General features: G+C 43.7%; 1 protein-coding gene across 7 annotated transcripts in view; it reads left to right on the forward strand.

The window, feature by feature from the left end:
• The window catches only part of ANO10 (anoctamin 10), a 214,889-nt gene that overhangs the window by 120,141 nt on the left and 67,360 nt on the right, over positions 1–27,388 (forward strand). For 2 of the 7 annotated variants that reach the window (XM_040479597.1, XM_040479596.1), the window contains one exon: positions 7,215–8,131. The exons of the other annotated variants lie outside the window; for them this stretch is intronic. In XM_040479597.1, the coding sequence (XP_040335531.1) occupies positions 7,215–7,568 (354 nt within the window). In that variant the 3' untranslated portion in view covers positions 7,569–8,131. Of the gene's footprint in view, positions 1–7,214; positions 8,132–27,388 lie in introns of those variants that run through there. 7 annotated transcript variants of the gene reach the window in all.

Below are 27,388 nucleotides of genomic sequence, written 5' to 3' on the forward strand. Positions count from 1 at the left end.
CGTTTCAATATAGTTTCAACATAGTTCAATATCGTTTCAATATAGTTCAACATAGTTCAATATCGTTTCAATATAGTTCAACATAATTTCAACATAGTTCAATATCGTTTCAATATAGTTTCAACATAGTTCAGTATAGTTTCAATATAGTTCAATATAGTTCAATATTGTTTCAATATAGTTTAGTATCGTTTCAATATAGTTCAACATAGTTTCAACATAGTTCAATATAGTTTCAATATAGTTGAACATAGTTTCTGAAGTGCCTTAACGTAGTAGAGGCGTTTCCTCAGGGGGCTGTGAAAATACTACTGCGCACTTGGCTTTGCTTTTAGGCGCTCTCACCTTGAAATAGAGATAGAAGTTGGAAGCCTCATAACTTGTTTGACTTCTCAAGCTTCTGCCAGGGCGTAGATCACCGTCATTTTATTTCTGAATTACCTGCCACGTAGGCCCGGTGCCAGTGCCTCACGGGATTTAAAATGGGAACTGTCATATCAAGGATGAACACGGCGCGGAGGTGAGAGTTAAACTCTTACTGAATGAATTCCTTGTGCGGGAACACCTGCCTCCAGGTAGAAGGCCTGCCTCCGTTCTGACAGGCAGGAGGCACCAGAGAGAGCAGAGCCACCGTTAGGTAGGAGCTGCGGCTGCTTCCTCCCCTGTCAGAGGGGGATACAGCTCCTGCCTGGGGGATGGCTGTGAATTAATAACGCTTTCCGAGCAGGCTCGGTGCACGCGAAGCGGTGCGTTAAAGCACAGCGTGCAAAGCAGGACCGCTTCCCAGGGACCGTCTGTGGTGAAAGGGCTTCGGAACATTCCTTCCTCGCCCACCGCACGTGTCTGTGCTGTGCAGCGCGGCCCGTCTGTCGTCCGCCACAGTCCAAGGCTCCTGTCCAGGCGCGGGCGATGCTTCCTGTCGTGCTCAGAACCAGCAGCGGCATCTTTTGTGCCAAGACTGTGCCTTGTCCGAGCAGGAAGGCCGCGTCCCCTCGCCCTCCTGGGAGCCGTGTGCCTGATCACACCCTAGCTTCATCCGACAGCGAAGGGAGGTGTCAGGACGTTTGAGACGAGGGGTCATTTGTCATCAGGTCATTCCCTCCCCGTAATACAGTCCAGGGTCTGAGGAGGTATCCGGGGCTTGGATCCGTGTTGAGATTATTCCCTTTGATTCCTAAATGGCTTTTATGTGATGTTATGTTACTGATTTGACACTTGAAAAATAACCACCAATTATTCTGAACTGTTTTCTTAATACAAAACTGGAGGGTAATCGTGGGAGGATCACGTCTTCTTTCTTTTTCTATCCGGCAGGAAGTAGGTTTGCCATTTTTTATTTCTTCTTCAAAATCCATGCTGTGGTCACCCATGAATTCAGATCTAGACCTTTTTCCTTTTCACAGTTAATTTTGAGTTCTCTCATTATTTTAATGTTTATTAGTGGTACGGTCTGCTCAGGCAAAAATCCACAAAGTGATCTCACTCAAGATTTCCTGGGAAGATGGTGAAGTTAGGGGAGAAACCAGCAAACATTACCAAGAAAAAGGAAAGTTAGGAGCAAATTACATCAGTATAGAAACAGGGTGCTCATGGGGAAGTGGGGCCTACTGCAGCCGACGAGAATTGATGGGTTTTCACCTGATAGAACAGGTAAAGGAAGGAAGGAAGGAGGGACGGACCGACTTCAGGAAGACACCAAGAACCAACCCGTGACTTCCCTTTCTGAGGAAGGACACATGCAGTGTCATGAGAATTAACTTTAACAACTTCTAGTCGACTGCTACAAACCCCACTCAGTAGAGAGGCCAGGGCAGGCCTAGGAGAAGCCAGGATCCTCTTCTACCCAGGATTCAGACACATTCAGACACTGGGGACGAGGATGTTGCCACAGTAAGCCAGAGCTTAGGGACAACCATCAGGCCTACTGACAATTATTTTTTGGAGCTTTCTTTTAGTATTTAGTTAGGTGTGATTAAGTACATGGTAATTGTAGGAGAAAAGTAAATAAGCTGAAAAAGAAATCCATCACTCAAATCCAATGCCAGAGAACAACACATTGTAAAATAACAATGAGTAAACAGCCTATCAAAACATAGAAATCTGAAGTAAGCCAGGTAGAATAAATGTGAGATAATGGCCATGAACACTTCTGGAGAAAAGAGTGCAGTGGTAGTAATTTGCCCTATCATAGGATGTAAATCCACAGGAACTGGAAAATTGTGGTACTGGCACCAGAGCAGATAGATAAATGGAGGGGCGCCTGGGGCACTCAGTCGGTAGAGCATCCGACTTGGGCTCAGGTCATGATCTCGCAGTCTGTGAGTTCGAGCCCCGCGTCGGGCTCTGTGCTGACAGCTCGGCGCCTGGAGCCTGCTTCGGATTCTGTGTCTCCCTCTCTCTCTCTCTCTCTCTCTCTCTCTCTCTCTCTCTCTGCCCCTCCCCCGCTCATGCTCTGTCGCTCTCTCTGTCAAAAATAAATAAACATTTAAAGAAATTAAAAAAAAAAACCAAATACATAAATGGAACAGAACAAAGTCCAGGAACTGTTAGAAGTACAGACATACACAAATTTGGTATATGTTATGATAGGTATTTCCTGTCAGTAGAAGATGATGCATTGGTTATTGAATGGTGTTGGGACAACTGGCTACCCATTTAGAGGGAATGGGTAAAGGTCGAGCCCCTCTTTAAATTATACACTAGTTATACTAATAATACATTACTATCTAGTTTCAGTAAAGTTATAAACGTAAAAATGAAAACCATAAAAATACTAGAAAGAATTATAGGTGAATGTTTAGCTAACCTTTGGGTGGGGAGACCTTTACTATATGAATGGCACCAAAGGAAGAAGTAACTGTAAGAGAAAAGATTCACAAGTTCCTTACACGAACATAAAATTCAGGATTGAAAGGGAGCTGCGTATCCAACATAGATAACGATTAAATGTTGGCCCCTTCTTCTCATGGTATCCCTTGCCACTATAAAAATAAAACTGTGTACAAATCTTTATTATTGGAAAGATGGCCACGATAATAAATGAGACGTGAAAAACTTGTAAATGTACGTATTTGCATGTATGCATTTCTGTAGGAAAAGGCCTGGATGCAATCCAAATTTAACAACAGTAGTTTTTAAGTTAAGATTTGGATAACTTATTCCCTTTTTCTTTTCCTGCATCTTTTTCATTCTTTTCCCATAGTGATTGTGTATTTAATCAAGTATAGTTAAAAAGCAAAGGACAAAAAAGTTTCACAAAATAATCGGTGATAATAAAATTGGAGAGAAAGCGGAGCTTCGCGCTTCCCTCTTGATGAGATCAAATAGGCCTCTTCAGGGAATTTTGGGACCATCTGTCTTACTGCGGGATAACTGAATGTCATTGGGTAGCATCTTGAATCTACACGTAAATTTCTTCCAACGTAAAAACGAAATGCTTACATTCCTTCCAAAATAACTAAAAGACTACATATATTTTTTACATGTTTATTTACTTTTGAGAGGGAGAGAGACAGAGCATGAACAGGGGAGGGTCAGAGAGAGGGAGACACAGAATCGGAAGCAGGCTCCGGGCTCTGAGCGGTCAGCACAGAGCCCGACGCGGGGCTCGAACCCACGAGCAGTGAGATCATGACCTGAGCCGAAGTCCGATGCTTAACCGACTGAGCCACCCAGGCGCCCCTGAAAGATTATATTTTAAATTGTCATTTCTCTTATGATAGTTGATATTTGATTTTTTTATACATCCATTCTTTTCAACCAGTGTTTGTTTTGTCTAGTTCCTCTGAATTAAGCAGCAGAAAGCTGTTTTAACGTACAAATTTATCATGGGGAACCAAAATTAGTGAATATGCCTCTTAATGAGAGCTTTGGTTTAGCCATTTTAAACTGTTTATAAATTAAAAATGTAATCCAGGAGAGATCGTTTTAGCCCCTTGTCCACCCAGAAGCTTTCAGCCACCAACAAGAAAACGCCTCATTTCTAAGGAAATGTTGCCCTTCCTGCCTCAAGTCCTCCAGGGGTTTATTGACTTGGAGAAGCAGCATAGTGGTTTTGGATAATCAAGGCTGATGGGCTCCTTCGAACCCACCAGTTTCTCTTAGGCGTCATGACATTGGCAATCTCCTAATGTGAACGAGGAGGAGAAGAGAAAAGAGAGCTCAGATTTTCTCTGTCCTCAAACCTCTCCCTCCCCCTGACTCCTAGCAGCCACCGCCTTGCCTACCGGTTTGCCTTTTCCAGAGCAGCATAGAAATGGGATCGTGTAGTTTTTAGCCTTTGAGTCTCTTTCTTTCACTTAAAATAACATTTGAGACTCATCCGTGTTACTGCATTTGTGAAGAGCCCCTTGCTGTGCAGAGCAGTATATGAGTGTGTGGATGCGCTACAGTGTGTCTGTCCGTGTTTCAGAAGAGGGGTATTTTGATTGCTTCCAGTCCTTCGATTTTGCATAGAGCTGCTGCAAGCATTTCCCCGCTGTTTTGTGTGAGTAAAGGTTTTCATTTTACTTGGGTAAATACCTAAGAGTAGGATTGGCGTGTCATATGTTAGGGAAGTCTCCGACATCACAGCCACCACCCGTTGTTCCCACGTGGCGGTGCCATTTTGCCTTTTTCCACCCACAGCGTGTGAGGGTTCTGGTCCCTCCACGCCCTCACCAACACTTTGGTGTCGGTCTTTGTTCGTTTGGCTACTCTGGTGGTCATGTTGTGCTGCAGCATTTGCATTTCTCAAGTGACGAGTGATGTTGAGCATCCTCTCAGGTACCGATCTGTGACCACGTATTTCCTTGCATGAAGTGACTGCTGCAGCACCTACTTTTAGTTACAGACGTTTCATTGTGTCCGCGTGGACGTTTCACAGGGTCCCTGTAGACGTTAACTGTGTCGTGTAGACGTTTCAGAGTGTTGATCTGTCTCATTGTTTCCTTAAGGTGTGTCCGTCTTCTTTTTTCTTTTCTTTTTTTTTTTTTAAACTGGTCTCCCTGTCCCTATGTTATGTTAGAAGTTTGGTTTACAGGCTTGATTAGATTCAGTTTAAACAGTTTGGCCAAGAACATTTCACAAGTGGTGTATATATGAGGGATGTAAAAAATGCATTGGAGCAGATTGAAAGACACACCTTGATGATACCACCCTACTAACACTGTAGCAGCTTCCCCAAAAGTGGGAACAGCTGGAGAGTGTCCTTGACTCTGCGAGAGGGACAGCTGGGATCAAACACAGGTGGACAGGTTGGACCTCAGTGCAGAGGGAACGGATGGTAGAGGGTAAGGGTCCAGCCAGGTGTGGGAACAGGTTCGGGGTGGGGGGACTCACAGACATCCTCTTCTGAAAGCCTCTGTTCTCTCCCCAAAATAGCAAGGTTGGTGCTGACAGTACATAGAGACAGGTGTTGGAGGCTTGAAGACCAAGGAGCAAGTGTAGAGTCAAATGGGGGAGCGAGAGACTGAATGGACCAGAGTAAAATGACATAGGCCAGGCCCTAAGAGCCCTCTTGAGGACATGAGTTTACATGGAGGTCACCTGAAGTTGTGTTTTCCCCCCAACCATTGTTGTGAGTGTATTGTTAATAGTTGGACCAATTTTGATTAATTGTGGGCCTTCGCTTTTGGAAATTTTCTCAAAATGTAGGAATGTATCATGTACAGCAATGTCATTAGTAAAACCGGTTACAGTTTAGAATTTTAACCCCCTAGATGTTCACCCCAAAGCCCTGGATACCTGTCCTCTGCAGGAGAGGGACGTTAAGAAGTTTCAAATGACGAGTGGAAAATCTTGCAAGGAATAGTCCATTTCCTAAGTGTAGAATTTTGAAATTTTGAAACTTTGTGCCCACAAAATAGGAGATGTTCTATGGCAAATGAGGGGGAAAATAAATGTTTTATTTATACTTGATTTCTTAACATTTCTTTTGAAATTGGATATACTTTCACTGTTAGTTAGACCTGGGATTGAATGTTTGATGTTACTTGAAATAGGTCTCCAATTGGGGAAAAGTGTTTTCTGAATATTTTCTGGGCCATCACAACAGTGTTATGTAAGAAAGAAAATCGTTATAATATTCTTCTAAAAATACTTCAGTGGAAAATTATCTTGCAGTTAGAATATGTCCGTTTAAAGATGTAACATTAAAAACTCTGCAGTCTTGATTTACAATGTATTTTTTACATTAATACACTTTATTTTTTAGAGCAGTTTAAGTTTTATAGAAAAATTCTATAGAATATTTATATTTACCACATAACCCCAACTCCCCTAAACAGTTTCCCTTATTATTAACATCCTGCAGTAGTGTGGTAACATTTGTTACAATTGATGAAACAATGTTGATACGTTATTAACTAAGGTCCAGAGTTCACACTAGGGTTCACTCTGTGTTGTACATTCCGTGGGTTTTAACAAATGCCAACTGCGATGTATCTACCATTAGAGTATCATATGAAATGGTTTCACCATCCTCAAAAATCTCCTACTTGTCACCTCTTCATCCCACCGCCCCTCCCACCCCCAATCTCCTGCCACCACTGATCTTATTACTGTCTGTACAGTGTGCCCTTTTTCAGAATGTCGTATAGTTGAAATCATATGTAGGCTTTTTTAGGTTAGATTCTTTCACTTACTTAGTAAAATGCATTTGAAGTCCCTGCGTGTGTTTTTGTGGCTTACTAGCTCATTTGTTCTCATCACTGAATAGTACTCCGTTGTGTAGATGTACCGTGGTTTGTGTATCCAGTCGTCTGTTGAAGGACATCTTAGTTGCTTCCGATTTAGGGCAATTATGAATAAAGCTGCTATAAAGTTCAATGTAATTTTAAAGCTACAGTTGTAATTGTTGATGCTTTTCTTAAGCAGCGCTGACATTTGATAGACCTTGCTTTGCCTGATTACTCACAGTAGGGCCAAGAATGTTTCCAGATGGCACTGGCCATCTGGAGCTTAAATCCACATGAACCTGAAAGAATTGTCGGGAAGGCAGATCATGAAAAGAAGCCATTTGATGTGGGACTGAAAACCCACCTGGAGGTTTAGAGAAGAGATTTTCACACCACCACCACCACACCGTAAGCTGCTGGGGTTGCTCTGCTCGGATCCCGGATGCAGTCATGACAACAATAAGTGCAGAGACGCCTTGTGAGCTCCGAAAGCTTGGTTTGCATTCAGAGTCTGTGTGGGGGAGGGAAACCCTGTAAGGTCTCTCCTTCTTTCGACAGGCCTTGGTCCACGTGGGGCCACGTGCAGACGTGCCTGTACATCTTTCACCGGAGCAGCCTCTGCCACCCGTGGGCTCTGTCACTCTTCCTGCACAGGGACTTTGCATTCGTCCACGGCATTTCCCGTTACAGGAAAGTCTTCTTGATGAAGGGTGGTTCCTTGACCCACCCTTTCAGCCCTTCTCGGGGACTGTGTGTCACGCTGGGCTGCACACTGGGGCGACAGCGGTGACCGAAACAATTGTGGGAGTTAGGAAACTGACATGCACAACGGATCAGAATCCTTTAGGATCACTGCCCATCCAGCTCAGTGCCACGGCCGTTTTCAGCTGTGATATTCCACCATGCATATGAGAAGGCGCTGCTAAAAATCCTAAGACCTTCTGACCGAAGCAGGGGAGTAATTAATTTTGCTCTGAAAGGACAACAGCAGTGGATTGCGCTATTTATAATTCAAACTTACAATATGACCCAAAATGCTTGCCTTACAACTCGAAAGAATGCATATGCTCAAACGGTAAGAAGCCCATTACCGTGATGAAAGCTGAAAACAAACATACGAAGTGTCAGTGTCTTCCCGTTGATGGGAAAACTCCAAATTCCTCCGTATCTTATTTTGATTCTCTGAACAGCCTGGTTTATGCATATCTCAATCTGATACAGTTGTTATTGCAGAGAAAGTTGAGAGTTCAGGACTCACGGCATCATTCTGTTGTGCAGTCCTCTTAATCAGTTTTCCCAGGTATAATTCGCATACAATAAAACTCTCTCATCTTAAATGTTGAGATTGATGGGTCTTGACAGATATATCCCCCTATGTAACTACCGCTACAAAAACGACTTAGAATGTTTCCTCGTCTCCAAAAAGTTCCTCCTTCCTCTGTGCAATGAGCCTCTTCTACTCCCCGTCATAGACCATCGCTGACGTGCTTTCTGTCACTATGAATTACAGTTGCCCGTTCTGGAAATTTGTATGAATGGAACAACCCTGTGAATACTGCTGGCGTCTGGCTTTTTTATTTAGCATAACGCTTTTGAGATTCATCCACATCATTGTATGTAGTGGGTTTCTTTTCATATTGCTGAGTGGTATTCCCCTATCTGAATATACTACAATTTTCTTACCCACTCATCTGCTGATGAACGTTTTGGTTGTTCCCGTATTTGTACTATTATGCACGAAGCTGCAATGAACATTCTCACATGCTTTTTTCATGTACCTTTGTCTTTGTTTCCCTTGGGTAAATACTTCAGGGTGCGTTTGCTGAGTCTTAGGGTAAGTTCTTGTTTAACTGTGTAAGAAACTGTCAAACTGTTTCTGAAGTGTTTCTAACCTTTTACTCTTTGACCAGCATGAGTTGTGAATTGCAAGAAGTCCACATCCTTGCCTGTATTTGAAATTGTCGATATTTTAGTTTTGTTTTGTTTTAGCCATTGTGACAGTTGTGTAGTGATGGCTCCTTGTGGCTTTAATTTGCATTTCCTTGGTGACTAATTACGTTAGAGCATCTTTTCATATGCTTGTTAGCATTTTATATATCTCCTTTTGTGAATGGTCTGTTCAGTTATTATGCCCATTTCTTTTAATGCGTTGTCCTCATTACTGAGTTATAAGAGTTCTTACAACTTGTAATATACAAGTTGTATTCTGTCCATAAGTCTATTGTCAAACATAGGCAGGAATTTACTCCCAGGCAGTGACTTGCCATTTTATTTACATGTTTTTTTGTGAAAAATCTTCCATTATGCCATGGTCCTGAAGATTTTCTTCTGTATGAATTTTCTGGTTTTAGCTTTTATGTTTAGCCAGATCTATGATGCATTTCAAGTTAATTTTTGTATATAGTATGAGATAGAGATTGAGGTTCAATTTTTTTTTTCCTAAATGGCGTCCAGGTGCTACTCTAACCATTTGTTGAAGAAACCCTTTTCCATGTACTGATTACTTTGGCATTTTTGTCTAAATTCAAATAATCGCATATGTATGGCTCAATTTCAGGACTATTTTGTTCCATTTGTCTATATATCTAATCTTCATGTTTTAAGGTTTTAAGTGGTTTTAAGTCTTCATATCAGACATTATTGGTCCCAAACTTTATTGTTATTTTTCAAAAGTGTTTTGCTATTCTAGGTTTTCTGCATTTCCATCTGAATTTTAGAAATCAATTAGCTGATTTCTAAAAAAAAAAAAAAAAAAAAAAAAAAAGTATTGTGGGGATTGCATTGATTCATTAGATCAATTTGGAAGTGATTGACATTTGAACGATATTGAGTCTTCTGATCCATGAACATCGCGTATTTCTCTGTTTATTTAGGTCCTCTTTAACTTTATAGATTTTGTTGTACAGAATTTACATAGATTTTGTTAAATTCACCCATAAGTATTTTATGTCTCTAGGTTCTGTTGTAAATTGTATATTTATATCAATTTCCAATTTTAATTACTAACATATAGAAAGAAGACTTAATATTTTCATGATCAGATATCCTGCAACTTGGCTAAATTTGCTTATTAGTAATAGTAATTTCTTTTTAAAAATACATTCTTTAGAATTTATTGTGTATACGACCGTGTTATCTGCAAATAAAAACAAATGTTCTTCTTCCTTTACAACCTGTAGGCTTTATATTCACTTTTCTTGCCTGATTGCACTGGCTATAACCTCCAGCAGAATGTTGAATAGAAGTAGTAAAAGTTGACATGCTTGCTTTGTTTTTGATTTTAAGGAAAGGCAGTTAGGTTTTCATCGTTTGGTGTACTGTTAGCTGGGGTTTTTTTTCCTAGATGCCTTTTTAAAGATTAAGGAAATTTCACTCTCCTTCTATCTTACTGAGTACTTTCACCATGTATGAGTATTGAATTTTGTCAGAAATTTTCTGTTTGTGATAGGTCAGTTTTCTGATTTTTTTCTGTTAATGTGTTGAATTACATTAATTAACTTTCTGTTGTAAAACCAGCCTTGCATTACTGAGATATACCCCACTTGGTTATATTTTATTACAGATTGTTAGATTCAATTTCCTAATATTTTGCTAAGGATTTTATATCTATGCTAAATAAGAGATATTGGTCTGTAACTTTATTTTCTTATAATTATCTTTGCCAAGTTTTGGTATCAGAACAATACTATCTTCAATTTCCTTTCCCTTCCTTTTTTTCTGAGAGAGATTGTACAGGATTATTTGTTTTGTTTTGTTTTTTTTTAAATTGATATTATTTATTCCTTAAATGTTTGATATAATTTTCCAGTAAAACCATCTGAGCCTGAAAAGTTTTTAAATTATGAATTTAATATATTTATTAGATACAGGGAAGTATTCTCATTTTCTATTTCTTCCTGGGTCAGTTTTGGTGATTGGTTCTTTTCAGCAGTTTGTCTATTTTATCTAAGTTGTTAAATGTATTAACATAAAGTTATTGATGTTACTTTCTCATTATTCTAATTTTTAGAGAATCTTTAATGATAACTCCTTTCTCAATCCTGATATTGGCAATTTCTTTCTTCTGTTTTTACTCTTACTCAGTTTAGCTAGAGTTTATCAATTTTATTTTTATTTGCAAAGAACCAACTTTTGATTTCATTGATTTTCTCTACTGTTTGTTTTCTGTTTCATTGATTTCTGAATACTCTTTTAATATTCTCTTTATTCTGCTCGATTTGGTTTAGTTCTTTCTCTAGTCCTCCATAATTCTGTATCATGAAAGACTTCCTAGGCTAGATCCCCTAGCTCTTCTGTTGGAAGTTTTCTTTTTTTTTTTTATTAGCAAAATGAATTTAGTAATCCTTTAAAAGGGTCATACACCATGCTCAAGTGGGATTTATTCCATGAATGCAAGAATGGGTTGTTTAAGTTTTCATTTTGGCAGTCATTTATTAATTTTGTAGAACTCTTTCTGGTTTTCTAATTTTTCCTTTTTCATGAGTATCTGTTCTTGCAAGTGAATGCAAGGTTTTCTTCGTTCTCTCTGGAGCCGTCCTTGAAAATAAAATACAAACCTTCTCTGTGTCCCTTGAATTATCTGTTAACTCTGGGGTCCATTTTCTTCTTTTTCACCTTGGGGTATATATATATAGCTGTGTGTCTGTTTCTCTTTTTTTTACGAAGGCTTTTCTCAGGTGTCGGTTGGCACTCTGTTCATATTTGAGAATTAGCCAATGGCACGGCTTGCTCAGGATAGAGGTAGGGTCCCTGCTTTACGATGGGTGACTGTTGGTGGGCCAGAGCGTAATGCCCATCCTTTAGGGCCAGCATGTGGAACGGGGTGATGAACTCCCCTCCAAGAAAGTTCACTGATTTCTCTAGCAAAGACTTGCACCTGAGTGTGGACATCTGAGAGTTCTTTAGCTGTGGGCTGTTTGCACACAGGGCTGTGGGGAGGGAATGAGCCCCCGTTTCACTGTTCCCACCATCATGAGTGCAGTGTACAGGTATGGAGCCTCTCCAGGGCTCTGTTGAGTTAGGCGGCTTCTTCTGCAGCTGAAGCTCCCACCTCCATGTGGGTTCCAGGCTCAATTCCCTACATGCTGTTTCATCATCCTAGACTCTTTCATCTATTTTCAGATTTCCAGAAATTTGTAGAAATATCCCATGTGCTCACTGTGTCCTTCTCATTTCTTCGTTATTATGAAATTGTGCCTTTTGTATTTCTTTGCTGTTCTTTGGATGGTCTCTCCAATTGGATGTGAGAGATACATGGGAATCTTATCTTAGACCAATATAGTTCATTCCTTTTTAGCTGCTCTACATGGTAGTTAGTCTGTGATGTGCCTGATTTCTAATCCCGTGCTATGGCTTACTGACTGTGTGCCCTTGGGCAAGTTGCTTAACCTGTCTGTGCCTCCCTCTTAAAACAGAGATAGTCATACCTCCTTCATGCAGTTGTTGTGAGGACTAAGTGAATTACTACATATAAAGCCCTTAGAACAACTTCCAGCATACGTAAGCCCTACAGAAAGGTTTTCTGTTTAGGTTGTAGCCTAGATTTTTGTGCATACCCTCCAGTTGGGTCTGTGTGCACCGTGCTGAGATCGGGGTCCCAGCTTTAGTGTTTACGCTCCGGGCACATCGTGAGAGGCTGTCCACAAAAAGCTGACATTGCTGAGAGGAAACACACATGCATTCTGGACTTTCATAGAGATTCCACATCACTCTCCTACTGTTGTACCACCATTGGTGGGTATGGGAATTCTCTGTTGTTCATCTTGCTTCTAACCTGATAGACAAATGAGGATGGCTAATGCACTCCCATCCCTCAGTTAGAGAGCTATGGTAATAATTAAGTAAACACATTAAATGAAATTAGGTTTGTATTTCGAATCCTTAACAATCTTGAGGTGCAGAGCAAGGCCCCCTCACTCACCAGGAATGTGCCCATGAAGCAAGGCAGGGGGAGACCGGGAAGGGCCAACCGTGGTGGGGGAGGGTCAGAGCTCATCCACGGCCTGAAGCATCGTCCCTCCTGTCATGGCTGAGCCTCGTCAGCCCCACCAGCTAGGGCTGAGCTTGACCACGCCACAAAGAGCAACTTTTTGCCTATGACTGTTGGAAGCCAGAGCAGAAGCTTCTGCACCAGCCGGAAGCACTCACCAGCCTGTGGTGGCAGCTGAGAAGCGCCTTCACCAGGAGTGTCTCACGCGGAGCCTGGCAGCTACAGCACACCTTTCAGCTGTGTCCCCTCCTTGCCCACACGCACCCACTCCATGTCCGAGCTTCTCTGCACAAACCGTTCTTCCTCTGTGTGGCTCATGGACAAGTACCACCATGGGCCACAGAGCCTTGTTCCATCACCATCGAGCCTTTTCTCCCTTTGCTAGCGAAGAGCACGGGGTAGAGAACTGGGGTGCGAAGGCAGTCCCCATCCCTTTTACCCAAGAGCACTGCCTCCCCACAGGGAGGGGGCCGTGGCTACCTATGGAATAGAACAGGAGGCGAACGTGGCATTGCGGCAGGAGGTGGTGATGGTGGAGGTGGATGGACAGAAAGCAGGTCAGGGAAAGAGAGAAGTGCCACGCTCGGTGAGGAGTGACACCGCCATTGCTCCTAGAGCCATCTGATGGCCTTGGGGCTAGAATGCGTCCGCCTGGCACTGAATGGTACTGCCCATCTGCTCACGACCTCGTTCTGTGCAACTCAAGGGGATCAGAGACTCTGCCTCAGCCACGTGGAAACATGGGTTCGGAAGCTTGTGGCACGAAGACATTGGTTGAAGTCGAATCTGAGGTTTAACAGTCTGCGTTTCCTGTCTGCCGCTACTTCATTTGATGTTAATGGGAATTTATAATCCGTAGGAGAATTCACGTAGAAACATTTTCTGTGTGGAAATATTTTCAGAATATTTTATTGTTACGGTGAGTAAAAGGATGTGAGGAGTTTTGTGGAGCAAATCAAATTATTTCAGCTCAAACTCAAAAACTTTTCAGGGCTGCGTCGTCTTGTGCTAAGAACATCCTTCCAAGAAAGGGGAAACTTTCTTAAACTTCTCCTTAGAACGGATGTTTCTTAAGTGTGTCTGTCTTAGACCTTTAAGAAGATTCACCCGCTGGGTGCTGTATGGATCCTATTGAACAAAAGACTCCATTGTAAGGGATTTCTTGACAAGGACTCCAGGATCAGCATTTGTAACGGGCCTCCAGGGTTTTAATATTTCTATTTTGTAAGTAACAAAGGTCACGTGTAGCACAGTGGGGAAATGTTGTCAGTTCCCCTTTCATGGGCACTAAGCTGGGAACAAAATGAGAGTTCCTGACCCTTCTTCCTGTGTTCTCTCATCCTCTGTCTCTTGGTTGGCAGGAGCGCAGTGAAAGTGATGCAAAGAAACTTGAGCGATTATTCTAAGGTCACCCAACAACTTCCATGGGAGTAAGAATGGGGGTCCTTGAGTGTTGGTTGATCAGATCGTGAGCCCTTGGGGCCCCAGGCACAGTTGTCCAGCTCTCCCTGTAGCACTGAGCCGCATCACAAGTGGCAGCTTCTCGGAACACATTACTCAATTTGATTTCCGTCCGGGGCCGCTCTTCTCCCTGCAGCCGATTGCCTTTGAGCGTAGAAAGTGTAGTTTAGAGATGGAGAACAGAAAGCATATTATGAACCAGGAGCTTGTTGGAAACACACGTTTATTCTACAGGGAAACATGGACACGTTTCTGCAAGAAGCCGTACCTGTCAGGGTGAGCTCTGATGCTGTGCTTAGCATTGGCTAAGAGGTACTTCGTGTGCTAAGTTGTTAATCATAGCGTCAAGCTCAATTCTATAGGAATCTTTTTATCTACTTTTCTCTCCGAATATATCAAATTATGATCAAAGCTTTACTCTTTATTAGATTCACGATTGACTGATTTCGTTTTTGGCAACTGCTATTCTAGATCCTGTTAAATGCCATCCATAAATTGTGATAACGATTGTACCAAAACATGTCAAGTTTATAGAACGGAGATACTCTGTTGGGCGCATTATTGTGCTACATTATAGATCTCTCTGGAGCCAGGTGTACAAGTAACAAATAGTGAAAAGCTTCAAGTATGAAAAATACATACCAACTAACTGTCCATTTGTAAGAACGCTCTACCCACTTCCCCCATGACCACCACTAGCTCAGATACACAAATCAAGTTGATCCCGTGCCTTGATTCATGGTACAGGCGTCTTTGCTTGTATCTTATTTCCTTTAGTCCCACTCCTGTGACTCTCCTCCTGCATACGCACCCACACTGGCATCCAAGTATGTCCTTCCCTTCCACTCAGTTATTTAAATTGTGTTGTTTTGTGTGTGTTCTTGAATTTACGTGTATGGATTTGGGCTCTGAGTCTCTTGTTACTTTTCACTCATTACTATGCTTATGGTGTCTTCGTTGCCGTGTATAAGATGTGCTTCATTGTTTCGTGCTGCTGCAGAGATTTCCATCTTCTGAATGTGCCAGAATCTATGCATCGATTCTCCTAGTGATGGACACCTATTCTGCCTCCAAGTCTTTGCTTGTGAAGCCAGTGCTACATAAGGGTGCCCAGCTTGTTACTTGTTCTCCGGGGCTTACGCTGAAGCCCCAGTGAGGGAGTGCCCAGGGTTAGTGGATGGTTAGCATCCTGACGGTAAAAATTAGTGCCACTGGCGTCATGGAACTTTCAGGGCTGTGAAGTGTACACATTTTGCATAGAAGATGACATTCGACAGTGCAGCTGAGATTCCTGTTAATTGCGAGCCGCACCGTCTGAAGATTTCGTGGCGTCCCTTCCCTTTTCTCCTGATGACTCCGCAGGTGCTGACCGTCACTCCCTGACGAGCGCCAGCTTCCCCGGGAGGGAGCCAGCCTGAGTTATGCGAGGAGTGGGCAAAAAGTAGCACCTCGATTTCTATTTAAAGAAATTAATTATTTCATCATGGAGCAGATACTTAAGCGGTTTCTTTTTAAATGTTAAATAGTCTCTTTGTTTTTCTTCGTCTTCACGCATCAGAAATTAGTTAACTTTTTGTTCCTGTTGCATTTTGACCTTGCTCTACAATAGCTGTGCCTGGAATATATCCGTCTACAGAGTAAATACAGCCTCATGTGCCACAGGAAATTATAATTTATCCTTTACGTGCCTTGTTCATCTTGGTGCCCTAGGCCCCAGAGTCAGAGTCTGATGCCAAAAAAGAAAAAGAGGTTTGGGACCAACGTTTGATGAATTCCATCGTTCTATTTGGAAATTTGGCCAGCACCCGCCCACTCAGAAACTCAGAAGATCAAATCGCAGCCCGTGTGTGGCTCCAGGAGGGCCCCCAGGTGGTAAAGGGGCGAGAGAATCGTCCAGTTCGGCCGGTCTGAGGAGGGATCGGTGGGACGAGAAGCTGCCCCGCGGGGACGGCCCTCCTCTCCAGCGACCAGCCCATTGCCCATTTCCGGTCTCGGCCTGTGCCACCCCCGCACCCCCCGCCCCCGGAGGGCCTGCGGGCCTGGCTGGCCCTCCCTCCGGGCCCTCTCCCCGGTACCGGTACCGTCGCTGTACCTGCTTCGCCGCGATAGCAGTCCGCTTCCTTGCCCCCTGCCCCGCCCCCCCCCCCCCCGACTTCAGCCGTCACCCCACAGCCGCGCCCCGACCTTTTGCCCCTGCGTCTGGCACCTGACAGGCCGCAGTTTACAGTCCTCACTGGCCTCGGCGTGTTTTCTCGGCCTGTCCTCTCTTCCTCTCTTCCTCTCTGCTGGGCGACGGCTGCAGGCCTGCTCATCGCCCAGTCCTCCCGTGTCTCCCTGCCCTGCCCCCTCTCAGCGGCTGGCCCTGCACCTACGCAAGCCTTTGACCTTCTCTCCTGCCTGCGGGAGCGGCCGTGCGCCCCTCCGAGGAGGAGGTCCCTTGCCGGGGCTCCACCGACCCTTCCCTCCCCTCGCGCTCTCCAGCTCAGGCTGCAGCGCCCTCCCTGCTCCGCCCTCCATGCCCATCCCCCTAGGTTGTGATCGCCTTCTTTCTGGACCTCACCCCCTTCTCTGGAAACAGCACTCCTTCAGAACAAAACCCCGGGCTCACGGCCTCCAGGTGGCCTTCTTGCGTTTTCCCTTCAGCCGTCACTCCACCAACACGCCGCTTCTCGGGGTCACCAGGGACCAGCAGAGCATGGCCGCCCCGGGCCATTCCTCAGGCCTCGGCCCCGCCTGACTCCCCGCCCCTGCTTTTCCTGCTCTTCCTGAGTGCTTCTTCCTCCCTCTCTGCTTCCTGCTCCCCTCTCCTCCTTGCCTGTGTGTGCATTTGTGTGCGCGTGGGCCTGGCGTGTGCACGTGCCTGTGTCTGCACCCGGGCCCCTGTGTCTGACCCCTCAGCCCTCTGAGGCCAGGCTGCCTCGGGCCCGCCTTTGCACCCCTCTTCTCGTCTGCATTCATCCCTCAGGCGATCTCTGCTCGGTGACAGGTGCTGTTTAGATGCCTTGGGACCTCAAATTTTTATTCACAGCTCTGTAAACAAAAGTTCCTGTTTGACTCCTTTGCTAGGGTTAGGCGTCCCAAGATCAGTATTTCCCAAGATAAGCTCTTGTCCCCGGAGCTACCGTTCCTGTAGGCTTTTCTGTCAGAGGCAAGGGAAACTTCATCCTTCCAGGGGCTCAGGCCTGAAACCTCATGTTCCCCAGCGCCCCGCTCCCTCGTGCCCCGTCCGTCTGCAGGCAGATCCGTCCGGCCCCAACCTCGGAGCCAGAGCACCGCTCCCTGCCCCGCCGCCACGCCACCCGTTTGGCACAGGCCCCACCATCCTTCATCTCCGTTATCACGCGATCCCCTAACTGGCCCCTGCTTCCAGCCTAGTCTCAACGTGGAGTTGTGGTGTGTTAATCGCTTTACCCAGGCCGTGTTACCCCTCCGCCCGGAAACCTCCAACAGGCGTCCATCCCGTTCACTGGAAAAGCCTGTGACGTCACAGTGACTCATGAGGCACCCCGGGGTCCGGCCCCATGTTCACCGCTCTCTCGTTCTCCACTTGGGACACACCGGCCCTCCGCCTGGCCTTCGGATGAACAGCCCATCAGGCCTTCGCCCTTGCTTTGCCCTCTAACCCAAGTGCTTTCGCCACCGAGGGCAGCATGTCCAGCTTCTTTACCTTCTTCTGGTCTTTGTCACTCCCCTTCTGGGTGAGGCCCACCTGGCTATCCTGTCCGAACTTAGCCCTCCTCGCTCTACGTTACATCCCCTTTGCTTCCTAAGTGATACTTATCGACCCCTGCCACGCCATAGGTGTCACTTATACACAGTTTAATTTCGTGTCTCCTGCACAAAGCTGAGCTCCGACTGAGCTCCGGATTCTGCGGCACCTCGAGCCGTGTCTGGTACGTCGTGGGTGCCCAGTGAGCAGTTGTGGTGAGTGGACGCATGTCGCAGTTTCCTGAAGAAGGATGCCCTGTGTGATACTGGCATAAGGATAGACTTACAGACCAATAGAATAGAATTGAGAGTCCAGAAATAAATCCCCACTTGGGCTTTCAGTCAGGGTGCCAAGACAACTCAGTAGAGAAACAGTACTCTTTTCAACAAATGGGGCTGAGACAACTGGACACCCACATGGGAAGAATGAAGGTGGACTCCTACTCACAGCCTAGGCAAAAATTAACTCAAAATGGATCAGAGACCTAAATGTAAGAGCGAAAACTATAAAGCTTAGAAGAAATATCGGTGTAAATCTTCATGACCTCGAATTATGCAAGGTTTCTGAGACAGGACAGCCAAAGTACAAACAATGAAAGACAAAAATAGATAAATTGAATATCATAAAAATGGAAAAGGTTTGTGCTTCATAGGAACCATCAAGAAAGTAACAGACACCTACAGAAAGGGAGAAAAGTTTTGCAAATCATACATCTGAGAAAGGTGTTCTATCTAGAACTTACAAAGAACTCAATAATAAAAAGACAAATAATTTTAAAACAGGCAAAGGATCCGAATAGACATTTCTTCAAAGAAGATAAAACATGGCCAATAAGCACATGTAAAGATCCTCACATCATTAGCCATCAGAGAAATACAAGTCAAAACCACAATGAGACCATAGTCACTGGAAGGTTATATAAAAAGGCAGATAATGGTAAGTGTTGGCAAGCATGTGGAAAAATTGGAACTCTTATACATTGCTGGTCGGCATGTAAAGAGCTACAGCCACTGTGGAAAACAGTCTAACAATTCCTCAAATATTAGACATGAAGTTGCCACATGACCCATCAGTTCTACTCCCAGGTCTGTACTCAAAAGAAATGAAAACTTACGTCCACACAAAGATTTGTACACAAAAGTTCAGAGCAGCGTTGTTTCTTTCCCCAAAGTAGAAACAACCCACATGTCCGTCACCTGGCAAATGGATAAATAAAATGTTTATCGATCCAATTGGATTTATTAGATCGTGAAAAGAAATGAATTACGAGCACGTGCTATAATGTGGACGAAACTTGAAAACATGCCAAGTGAAAAGTCAGTCGCATATTATATGATTCCACTTACATGAAGCGTCCAAAACAGGCAAGTCTGTAGACATAAAAAGCAGGCTAGTGAGTGTCTAGATTTGGGAGACATGAGGGATTGGTGAGTGATAGCAAAGGAGGAGGGTGGTTGTTTGGGGAGAGGAGGTGAAGGAAGTTGTTCTAAAATTGATCGTGGTGATAGTTGCACAACCCTGTGAGTATATTAAAAACCATGGAATTGTAAACACTTAAGATGGGAGAATTATACACCAATAAAGCTGTTCTTAAAAAGGAGACCGTGGGGCACCTGGGTGGCTCAGTCAGCTACGCGTCTGACCCTGGACTCTGGCTCAGGTCATGATCTCACGGTTTGTGAGTTCCAGCCCCACATCAGCTCCACGCTGACAGTAGAGAGCCTGCTTGGGATTCTCTCTCTCCTCTCTCTGCCTCCCCCTTTCAAAATAAATAAATAAACTTAAAAAAAAGAGAGAATGTATTTATAAGCCTAGAGAGTATTAAGGAAGCCTCTTTTGGAATTGCCCGGCAGCTTCATTAGTAACAATTTTTTTAGGATGTTTATTTATTTTTGAGAGAAAGAGAGACGGCACCAGCAGGGGAGGGGCAGAGAGAGAAAGGGAGGCATAGAATCCCTCTGTGTCAGCACAGAGCCCAACATGGGGCTAGAACTCACGAACCCTGAGATCTTGGCCTGAGCCAAAGTCAAATGCTTAACCGACTGAGCCACACAGGCGCCCCTATTAGTAACAAATCTTTAGCCTTTGAGGGTAGATTTGACTTTTGGAGTAGGAAAAAGAATTTGGTACCAGTCTTAGGAGTTTCCTTGGTGGCCAGACCGCCCAATACAATTGGAAATAGAAGAGCAATGACAACAAAGAGCCATTTTCATTTGCTCACTCTGGTTGAACATCTAAGAGTTCTAAAAATCTTGTGTGATTTTTCCATTCCAGTTATTTAAACAATTCTTTCTGTTTATTTATTTTGAGAGAGAGAGACAGACAGAGTGTGAGCAGGGAAGGGGCAAATAAAGAGGCAGAGAGAATCTCAAGAACTTGAGATTCCCAAGCAGGCTCTCTACTGTCAGCGTGGAGCTGATGTGGGGCTGGAACTCACAAACCGTGAGATCATGACCTGAGCCAGAGTCCAGGGTCAGACGCGTAGCTGACCGAGCCACCCAGGTGCCCCACCCATTCCAATCCTTTAAAATAAGCATAGAGCTCCCAGACTCGTTACTAATGTGAGCAACAGCTATTTGAATGTACACGTTCTAGTGTGTTTGTTTAAAATTCACCTGTATTACTTTGTAGGCTCCTCTAAGTGCACTTGGATTCCTCAGCTACGTTGCAGGGTCCCTGTGTGGAAGGGTTTTGGTCGTTTTTCTTTTACCACCTGTCCCTCCCCTCTGCTGCCCCACCCTCCATCACTAACCACCATGCCTAGACAAAGCCACAGGAAAGGCGCTTTCACATCCCTATTATTTGACTGATTGCTGTCACGGGTCCGCTTCCCCAGGAAGCACGCTCTGAGGGGGACGCTGGTGTGCAGGACGTTTATTAGGGAGAGCCCTTGAGAACCACCACCTGGCAAGAGGGGAAGGAAGCAGGAAGGAGCAGAGGGAGAACCGGGCGGCAGTGCAGTCTCAACAGAGAGCTCAGCCACTCCTCACTGAGCTCTTTTTTTTTTTTTTTTAACATTTGTTTATTATTGAGAGACAGAGAGAGAGCATGAGCAGAGGGGGCAGAGACAGAGGGAGACACAGAATCCAAAGCAGGCTAAAGGCTCCAAGCTGTCAGCACAGAGCCCGACGTGGGGCTCGAACTCACAAACCGCGAGATCACGACCTGAGCCGAAGTCGGACGCTCGACCGACTGAGCCAGCCGCCCCCGCACTGAGCTCTTAAGCTGGGACAGTGGCCAGGCTTTTATTCTTCCCCCCCCCCCCCCATAAACCAGTCTTTGGGTGCAGGCTGCCTCGGGGAAGGGTGGGCTTCGGCAAGGTGACCTCCTTCAGCTGAGGGGTGCCTTCCAGCAGCACCCTGAGCACCTGGGGGAATGCGCCCGGCAGTCCTGATGGGGCACGTAGGAGGCATGTCCCTGCAGTTACGTTATACACCGAGTAGTCCTCCTCTGAAGATTCCTTGAGCAACTGTTGACAGCGGACTTAGAGACCACAGCTCAGATGTTGTAAACTTCATATTTATTCCGTAATTTACGCTGAAAATAAGGAGAGTTTCTTCTTACCAGATCAACATCATCTTTAAGACTTTAAGTTAACTTTATCTTAAAGACATTAACTTTAAGATACCTACTCTCAATAGTATATTCTAAAGCCTAAGCAGTAGAAGAGAATGCCTGGACAGTAGAAACTAAGTAATTTATGACCAAAATGCAATTTTTCAGAACTGTGCCACAGTTTGGTAGAAACACTTTTTTTAAAAATGTTTTAATTTTTATTTCTGAGAGGGGGGGAGGGGTAGCAAGAGAGGGAGACACAGAATTCGAAGCGGGCTCCAGGCTCTGAGCTGTCAGCACAGATCCCAGTGCGGGGCTCGAACTCACGAACTGTTGGGTCATGCCCTGAGCCGAAGTCAGATGGTTAACCGACTGAGCCACCCAGGTGCCCCTGATACAAGCACATTGTAACCTGCTGTATTGTGCCACAAAAGATGGCACAGCTGTGCTCAATATTTCCTGAAGCACAGGGTCCTTTAATACGGCTTTAGTTCGCGTGGGCTTCAATATTACACTCAGGAATCTTATTTAAAGTTTATCATTTGATTTTTAAAAATGTATCACAAATGACAAAGTTATTAATAGAAAAGATTTCTTTATCATAACCAGGGAACTCTCTTAGGTAATCTGATTCTAGTATAGGTGAAAAGCCAGATATGTAATTTTTCACAGTTTCAGGAATCAGATTTTCTGTTTTCAGTTGCATTCACAGGCATATAGACAACTAATTTTTTTAACTTGATTCCAAAAACAATTCTAATAGAACAAAAGTCAGTTGCTTTCCCATATACTAGGAATGAAAATTGGAATTTGAAATTTAAAACACAATACCATTTACATTAGCAGCACTCTGCTAAAAAATTGAAATATTTAGGCCTAAGTCTAACTATATATGTATACATACACGTATATATATATATGTGTGTGTGTGTATATGTGTGTATATATGTATATATATGTATACACACACACATACACACACATATATGATCTTGATAAGGAAAACTATAAAACTCTGATGAAAGAAATAAAAGAAAATATAAATGGAGAGTTAGTCCATGTTCATGGGTGGGAGGACTCCCTATCGTCAACTTGATCTGTAGAGTCAATGCAGTTCCAATCAGAATCCCAATAATTTCTCTTGTGGATGGATGTCAACTAACTGATTCTAAAGTTGATGTGCAAAGGCAAAAGATCCAGAATAGCCAACACAATACTGAAGAAGAAGAACAAAGTCGGAGGACTGACACTAAGACATACTATAACGTTTCAGAATCAAGACTGTGGTCTTGGCAAAAGAATAGAGAAATAGATCAGTGGAACAGAATAGAGGGACTGGTACTGTATCCCATAAATATAAGCAACTTGTGTTTGACAAAGGAGCAAAGGCAATTCAATGGAGAAAAGACAGTCTTTTCAACAAATGGTGGTGAATCAACTGGACATCCACATGCCAACTAATGAATCTAGGCACAGACCTTACACCCTTCACAAAAATTAACTCAAAATGGATCAGAGACCTAAATGTAAAACACAAAAGTATAAAACTTCTAGAAAATCTAGGTGACCTAGGGTTGGCAGTGAATTTTTAGATACAGTTCCAAAAGCATGAAAGAAATAACTGACAAGTGAGACTTCTTCTAAATCAAAAACTTAGGCTCCGCAAAAGATAATGGTAAGAGACGGAAAAGACAAGCCACAGACTGGGAGAAAATACCTGCAAACGGCACATCTCTTGAAAGACTTGTATCTAAAATATACGAAGTTCTCTTAAATCTAAACAGAAGAAAACAATCCAACAGCTCATTCACTGCTGATGGGAATGCCAAATAGTGCAGCCTTTATAGACTGGATTCTTTCCCTTAGTTGCGGAAGACAATTTGGCAGTTTCTTACAAAACTAAACACACTCCTTACCATACATCCTAGCAATTGCCCACCTAGATATTTGCCCAACGGAGTCGAAAACCTATGTCCACACGGAAACCTCCACATGTATGTTTATAGAAGCTTTCTTCATGATTGCCAAAATTGGAAGCAATCAAGATGTCCTTCAATAAATGACTGGAGACACAAGCTAGGGTACATCCATACAATGGAATGTTTTCCAACATTAAATTAAGAAGAAATGAGCTATCAAGCCATGAAAAGACAGAGGAAACTTAAATGCCTGTAACCAAATGGAAGAGGCCATTCTGTAAAGGCTACAGTAATGTAGGAGTCCAACTATATGACACTTTAGAAAAGGCAGACTGTAGAGACAGTACAAAGATTAGTGGTTTGGGGGAAGGGAGGAAGGATAGGTGACCCACAGATGTTTAGGGCAGTAAAACCATTCTTTATGACAAGTAATTGTGGATACGTGACATTATGCATTTGTACAAACCCATAACAAAGAACCCTCATGTGAACTGTGGACCTCAATTAATAATACTGGTTCTTGGTTGTGACAAATGCACCACACTAGTAAAGAATGGTAATAAAAGGGGAAACTGGAGGAGTGAAGGGTGTATGGGAACTCTCTGTACTTTCTATGCAATTTTTTTTTTTGCAAAACTAAAACTGTTCTAAAAATAAAATTTCTTAATAAACAAGTAATAATAAAACATCATTAGAATTAGACATGTTCCACTATAAATCAGATTAAATGTAAGCCAAAAAAAAAAAAAATCTTTGTCCTTGTACAGAACTGAATAGATGTATTTCCTTCTTCCTCCCCTTACTTTTTTCCTTCCTCCAATCCCCCAACCTTCCCAAATGCTTTTCATTGTGAACAGAAAGTTCACAAATTAATAAAATGCAGATGGATGTTAAGCAAATGAATAGAGGCTCAGCACCACTCAGAGTAAGAAATCCAAAATGGAAACTGAACTGAAACACCAGTTATCAACTATCCGACTAGCAGAAATCCACAAGAGGGATACTCTCCTTGTTCTCCCAGGGGAGCAGGTACTTCATACTCAGCTTCTGGGAGTGCATACTGGCCTAACACCACATATGGAACAATTTGGCAGAATCTAGTTGAATTCAAACCAGACGCATCCTTGCACCCAGCAGTTCTATATTTGGGATACAATCCCATATTTGCATATGTCCAAATTGTAAGTACATGGGGATATTCACTGCAGCATCGTTAATAATAACAGAAATAATGTAAATGTCCATTGGGGTAAATAAATTATGGCTGCTTTCTGTGTACCCATATGGAAAGAGCTCTGATATTAGTAAGTCAAAATCCTGTGTGCTCCTTTTACGTAAAAATGGAGAAAAGTAATAACACACTCCCATTTATTTGTATATTTGAGCACAGGACACAGGAGGGCACTGGCAGGCAGGGGCAGAGAGAGATTTTTCATCAGCCAACTCTTTTTCCCCTAACCGTGAGACTGTATTATTACCTTTTAACACGTATTTCAAAATCCTAAATTAAATATGTACATTTTTTTTTAATTTTTTTTTCCCAACGTTTATTTATTTTTGGGACAGAGAGAGACAGAGCATGAACGGGGGAGGGGCAGAGAGAGAGGGAGACACAGAATCGGAAACAGGCTCCAGGCTCTGAGCCATCAGCCTAGAGCCCGACGCGGGGCTCGAACTCACAGACCGCGAGATCGTGACCTGGCTGAAGTCGGACGCTTAACCGACTGCGCCACCCAGGCGCCCCATTAAATATGTACATTTTTAAAAAAATAAACTCAGAATAGCTAGGAAAAACTGCTTTTGCTATTGTCAAGCCTTAGAAATTATTTTTATCTGCCTATGAAAATCCCTCCCATGGGTGTTTCCAGCATGGTGATGGCGAATGTTATTTTGTAACTGTGCGCGTCCTTTGAAGTCCCTGGTGAGACCTTTTGCCAAGGAAGTAGTTCAGATTTCTTTCCTCTTTTAACAGTGACGTTCATTAAGCACATCTAGTTGATTTAAGAAAGAAAAGAGTAACAAACCAGTGTTTTCTTTGAGAAAACGTGCCACTGAAGTGCCATGGGCCTCATGTGTCCTCTGGTTTTAGTCTCTTAACATTCGTCCAATTTGTGAGCCACTGCTAAGACGTCATTTTGTTTAAGCTTATTTATTTTTATTCTAAGAAAGGGCGCAAGCGAATGGGGGAGGGGCAGAAAGAGAGGGAGAGAGAGAGAGAGAGAACCCCAAGCGCATACAGCCCAACATAGGACTCGAACTCATGAACCGCGAGACCATGGCCTGAACCAACGTTGGACGCTTGACTGACCGAGCCGCCCAGGTGCCCCTACATTGTTATTAATTAAAGTTCACAGTTTATTCGGATTTCCTTACTCTTCATTACATGTCCTTTCTGTGCCCCAGGATTCCATCCAGGATACTGCGTTACATTTAGTTGCCATGTCTCCTTAGGCTCCTCTGGGCTGTGACAGTTTCTCAGACTTTTCCTTGTTTTCTGAAGACTGGGGCGGTTTTGAGGGGTGTCGGTCAAGTATTGTATAGAGCGCCCCTCGCCTGAGACGCGTCTGATATGTTTCTCAGGCTGTGGGCTTGGGGGAGGAAGACCACAGAGGGGAAGAGCTCTCCTTATCACTTCCTGTCAAGGGCACGCACTGTCAACGTGACTTACCACCGTTCCCCTGGCTGACGCGGTGCTCGTCAGGTTGTTTCCCTGTTGCCCAGGGTACCGTTTGTGCTCGGCTCACCCCTAAGGAGGGGGGATTCGTGCTCTACGTCCTTGAGGGCTGAGTATCGGTGTAAATTTTTTGGAATGCTCCGCAAGGGAAATTTGCCTCTTTGTATCAATATAGATTCATGGACGTTTATTTTATATTTGGGGTAATAATGCAATACTGCTTATTGTGTTGCTTAAACTGTTGCAGCTTCGGCCTTTGGGGGCTCATGGTCTAATTGGCCCTGTGTCCCTTGGATACCACCCCCCGCCTCCGTTATTGTGTGTGTGTGTGTGTGTGTGTCTACGCCTTTTTGAGCACTCCCGTACTTTCTGGCATGATAAAACGCTGCAGGCTCATCTTCTGTATTTCCTGCCCTAGGCCTGGAATCAGCCATTTCCCCATGGAGTTGTGGTTCCTTGTATTGGAGAATGGTATTAGAAACCAAGATCTGGGTGCACTCCTTTGCATTTCCATCCGAGTCTTTGCATTTAAGGTGGATTTCTTGTAGATAACATAGTTAAGCTTTGCTTTTTATCCACTCTGGTATTCTCTGTCTTTTAATTAGTACATTTAGACTAATTACATTTAAATAGATAGATATAGTTGGGTTAATATCTACCGTGTTTTGGGGCTCCTGGTGGCTCAGTTGGTTAAGCATCTGATTTTGGCTCAGCTCATGATCTCACCTTTCGTGGGTTCGAGCCCCGCATCGGGCTGTGTGCTGACAGCTCGGAGCCTGGAGCCTGTTTTGGATTCTGTGTCTCCCTCTCTCTCTGCCCCTCCCCCACTCACGCTCTGTCTCTCTCTGTCTCTCAAAAATGAACATTAAAAATTTTTTTAATAAAAAATATCTACCATGTTGAAAACTGTTTTCTATTATATTTGCTTATTTCTTTTTCTCTTTTTTCTATCTTCTCTAGGTTTACTTCAGCATTTTACATGATTAAGTCTTTATCTTTTCTTTTAGCCTACTAATTACTACTTGTTTTGAAACAATTGTTAGTGGTTGCCAACAACTTTAAAATGTACATCTCATCCAAATGACACCTTCAAATAACACCTTCCCGGTTCACATGTAGTGCAGGCACCCCATAACAAAATATCCCCAATTCCTTCCTCTTGTCCTCACCACACAGCTGCCAGCCATTCCACTCATCCATATACCAGAATCACCTAACGGACAGATCCTGTTGTTGCTTTAAATCAGCAGTTATGCTTTGGATCGATGAAGAATAAGCAAAAAGAAGATGCCTTATCTTCATTTTCTGACTCTTTCTGTAGATCTAACTTCCTGACCTGCATCATTTTCCTTCTACCGAAGAACTTTTAACATCTCTTGCATCGCAGGTCTGGTGGCAACGCGTTATTATTTGTGTCTGTGTGTC

Source organism: Herpailurus yagouaroundi, unplaced genomic scaffold, assembly GCF_014898765.1.
Source record: "Herpailurus yagouaroundi ecotype Mexico unplaced genomic scaffold, PumYag 159, whole genome shotgun sequence".
Taxonomy (NCBI): domain Eukaryota; kingdom Metazoa; phylum Chordata; class Mammalia; order Carnivora; family Felidae; genus Herpailurus; species Herpailurus yagouaroundi.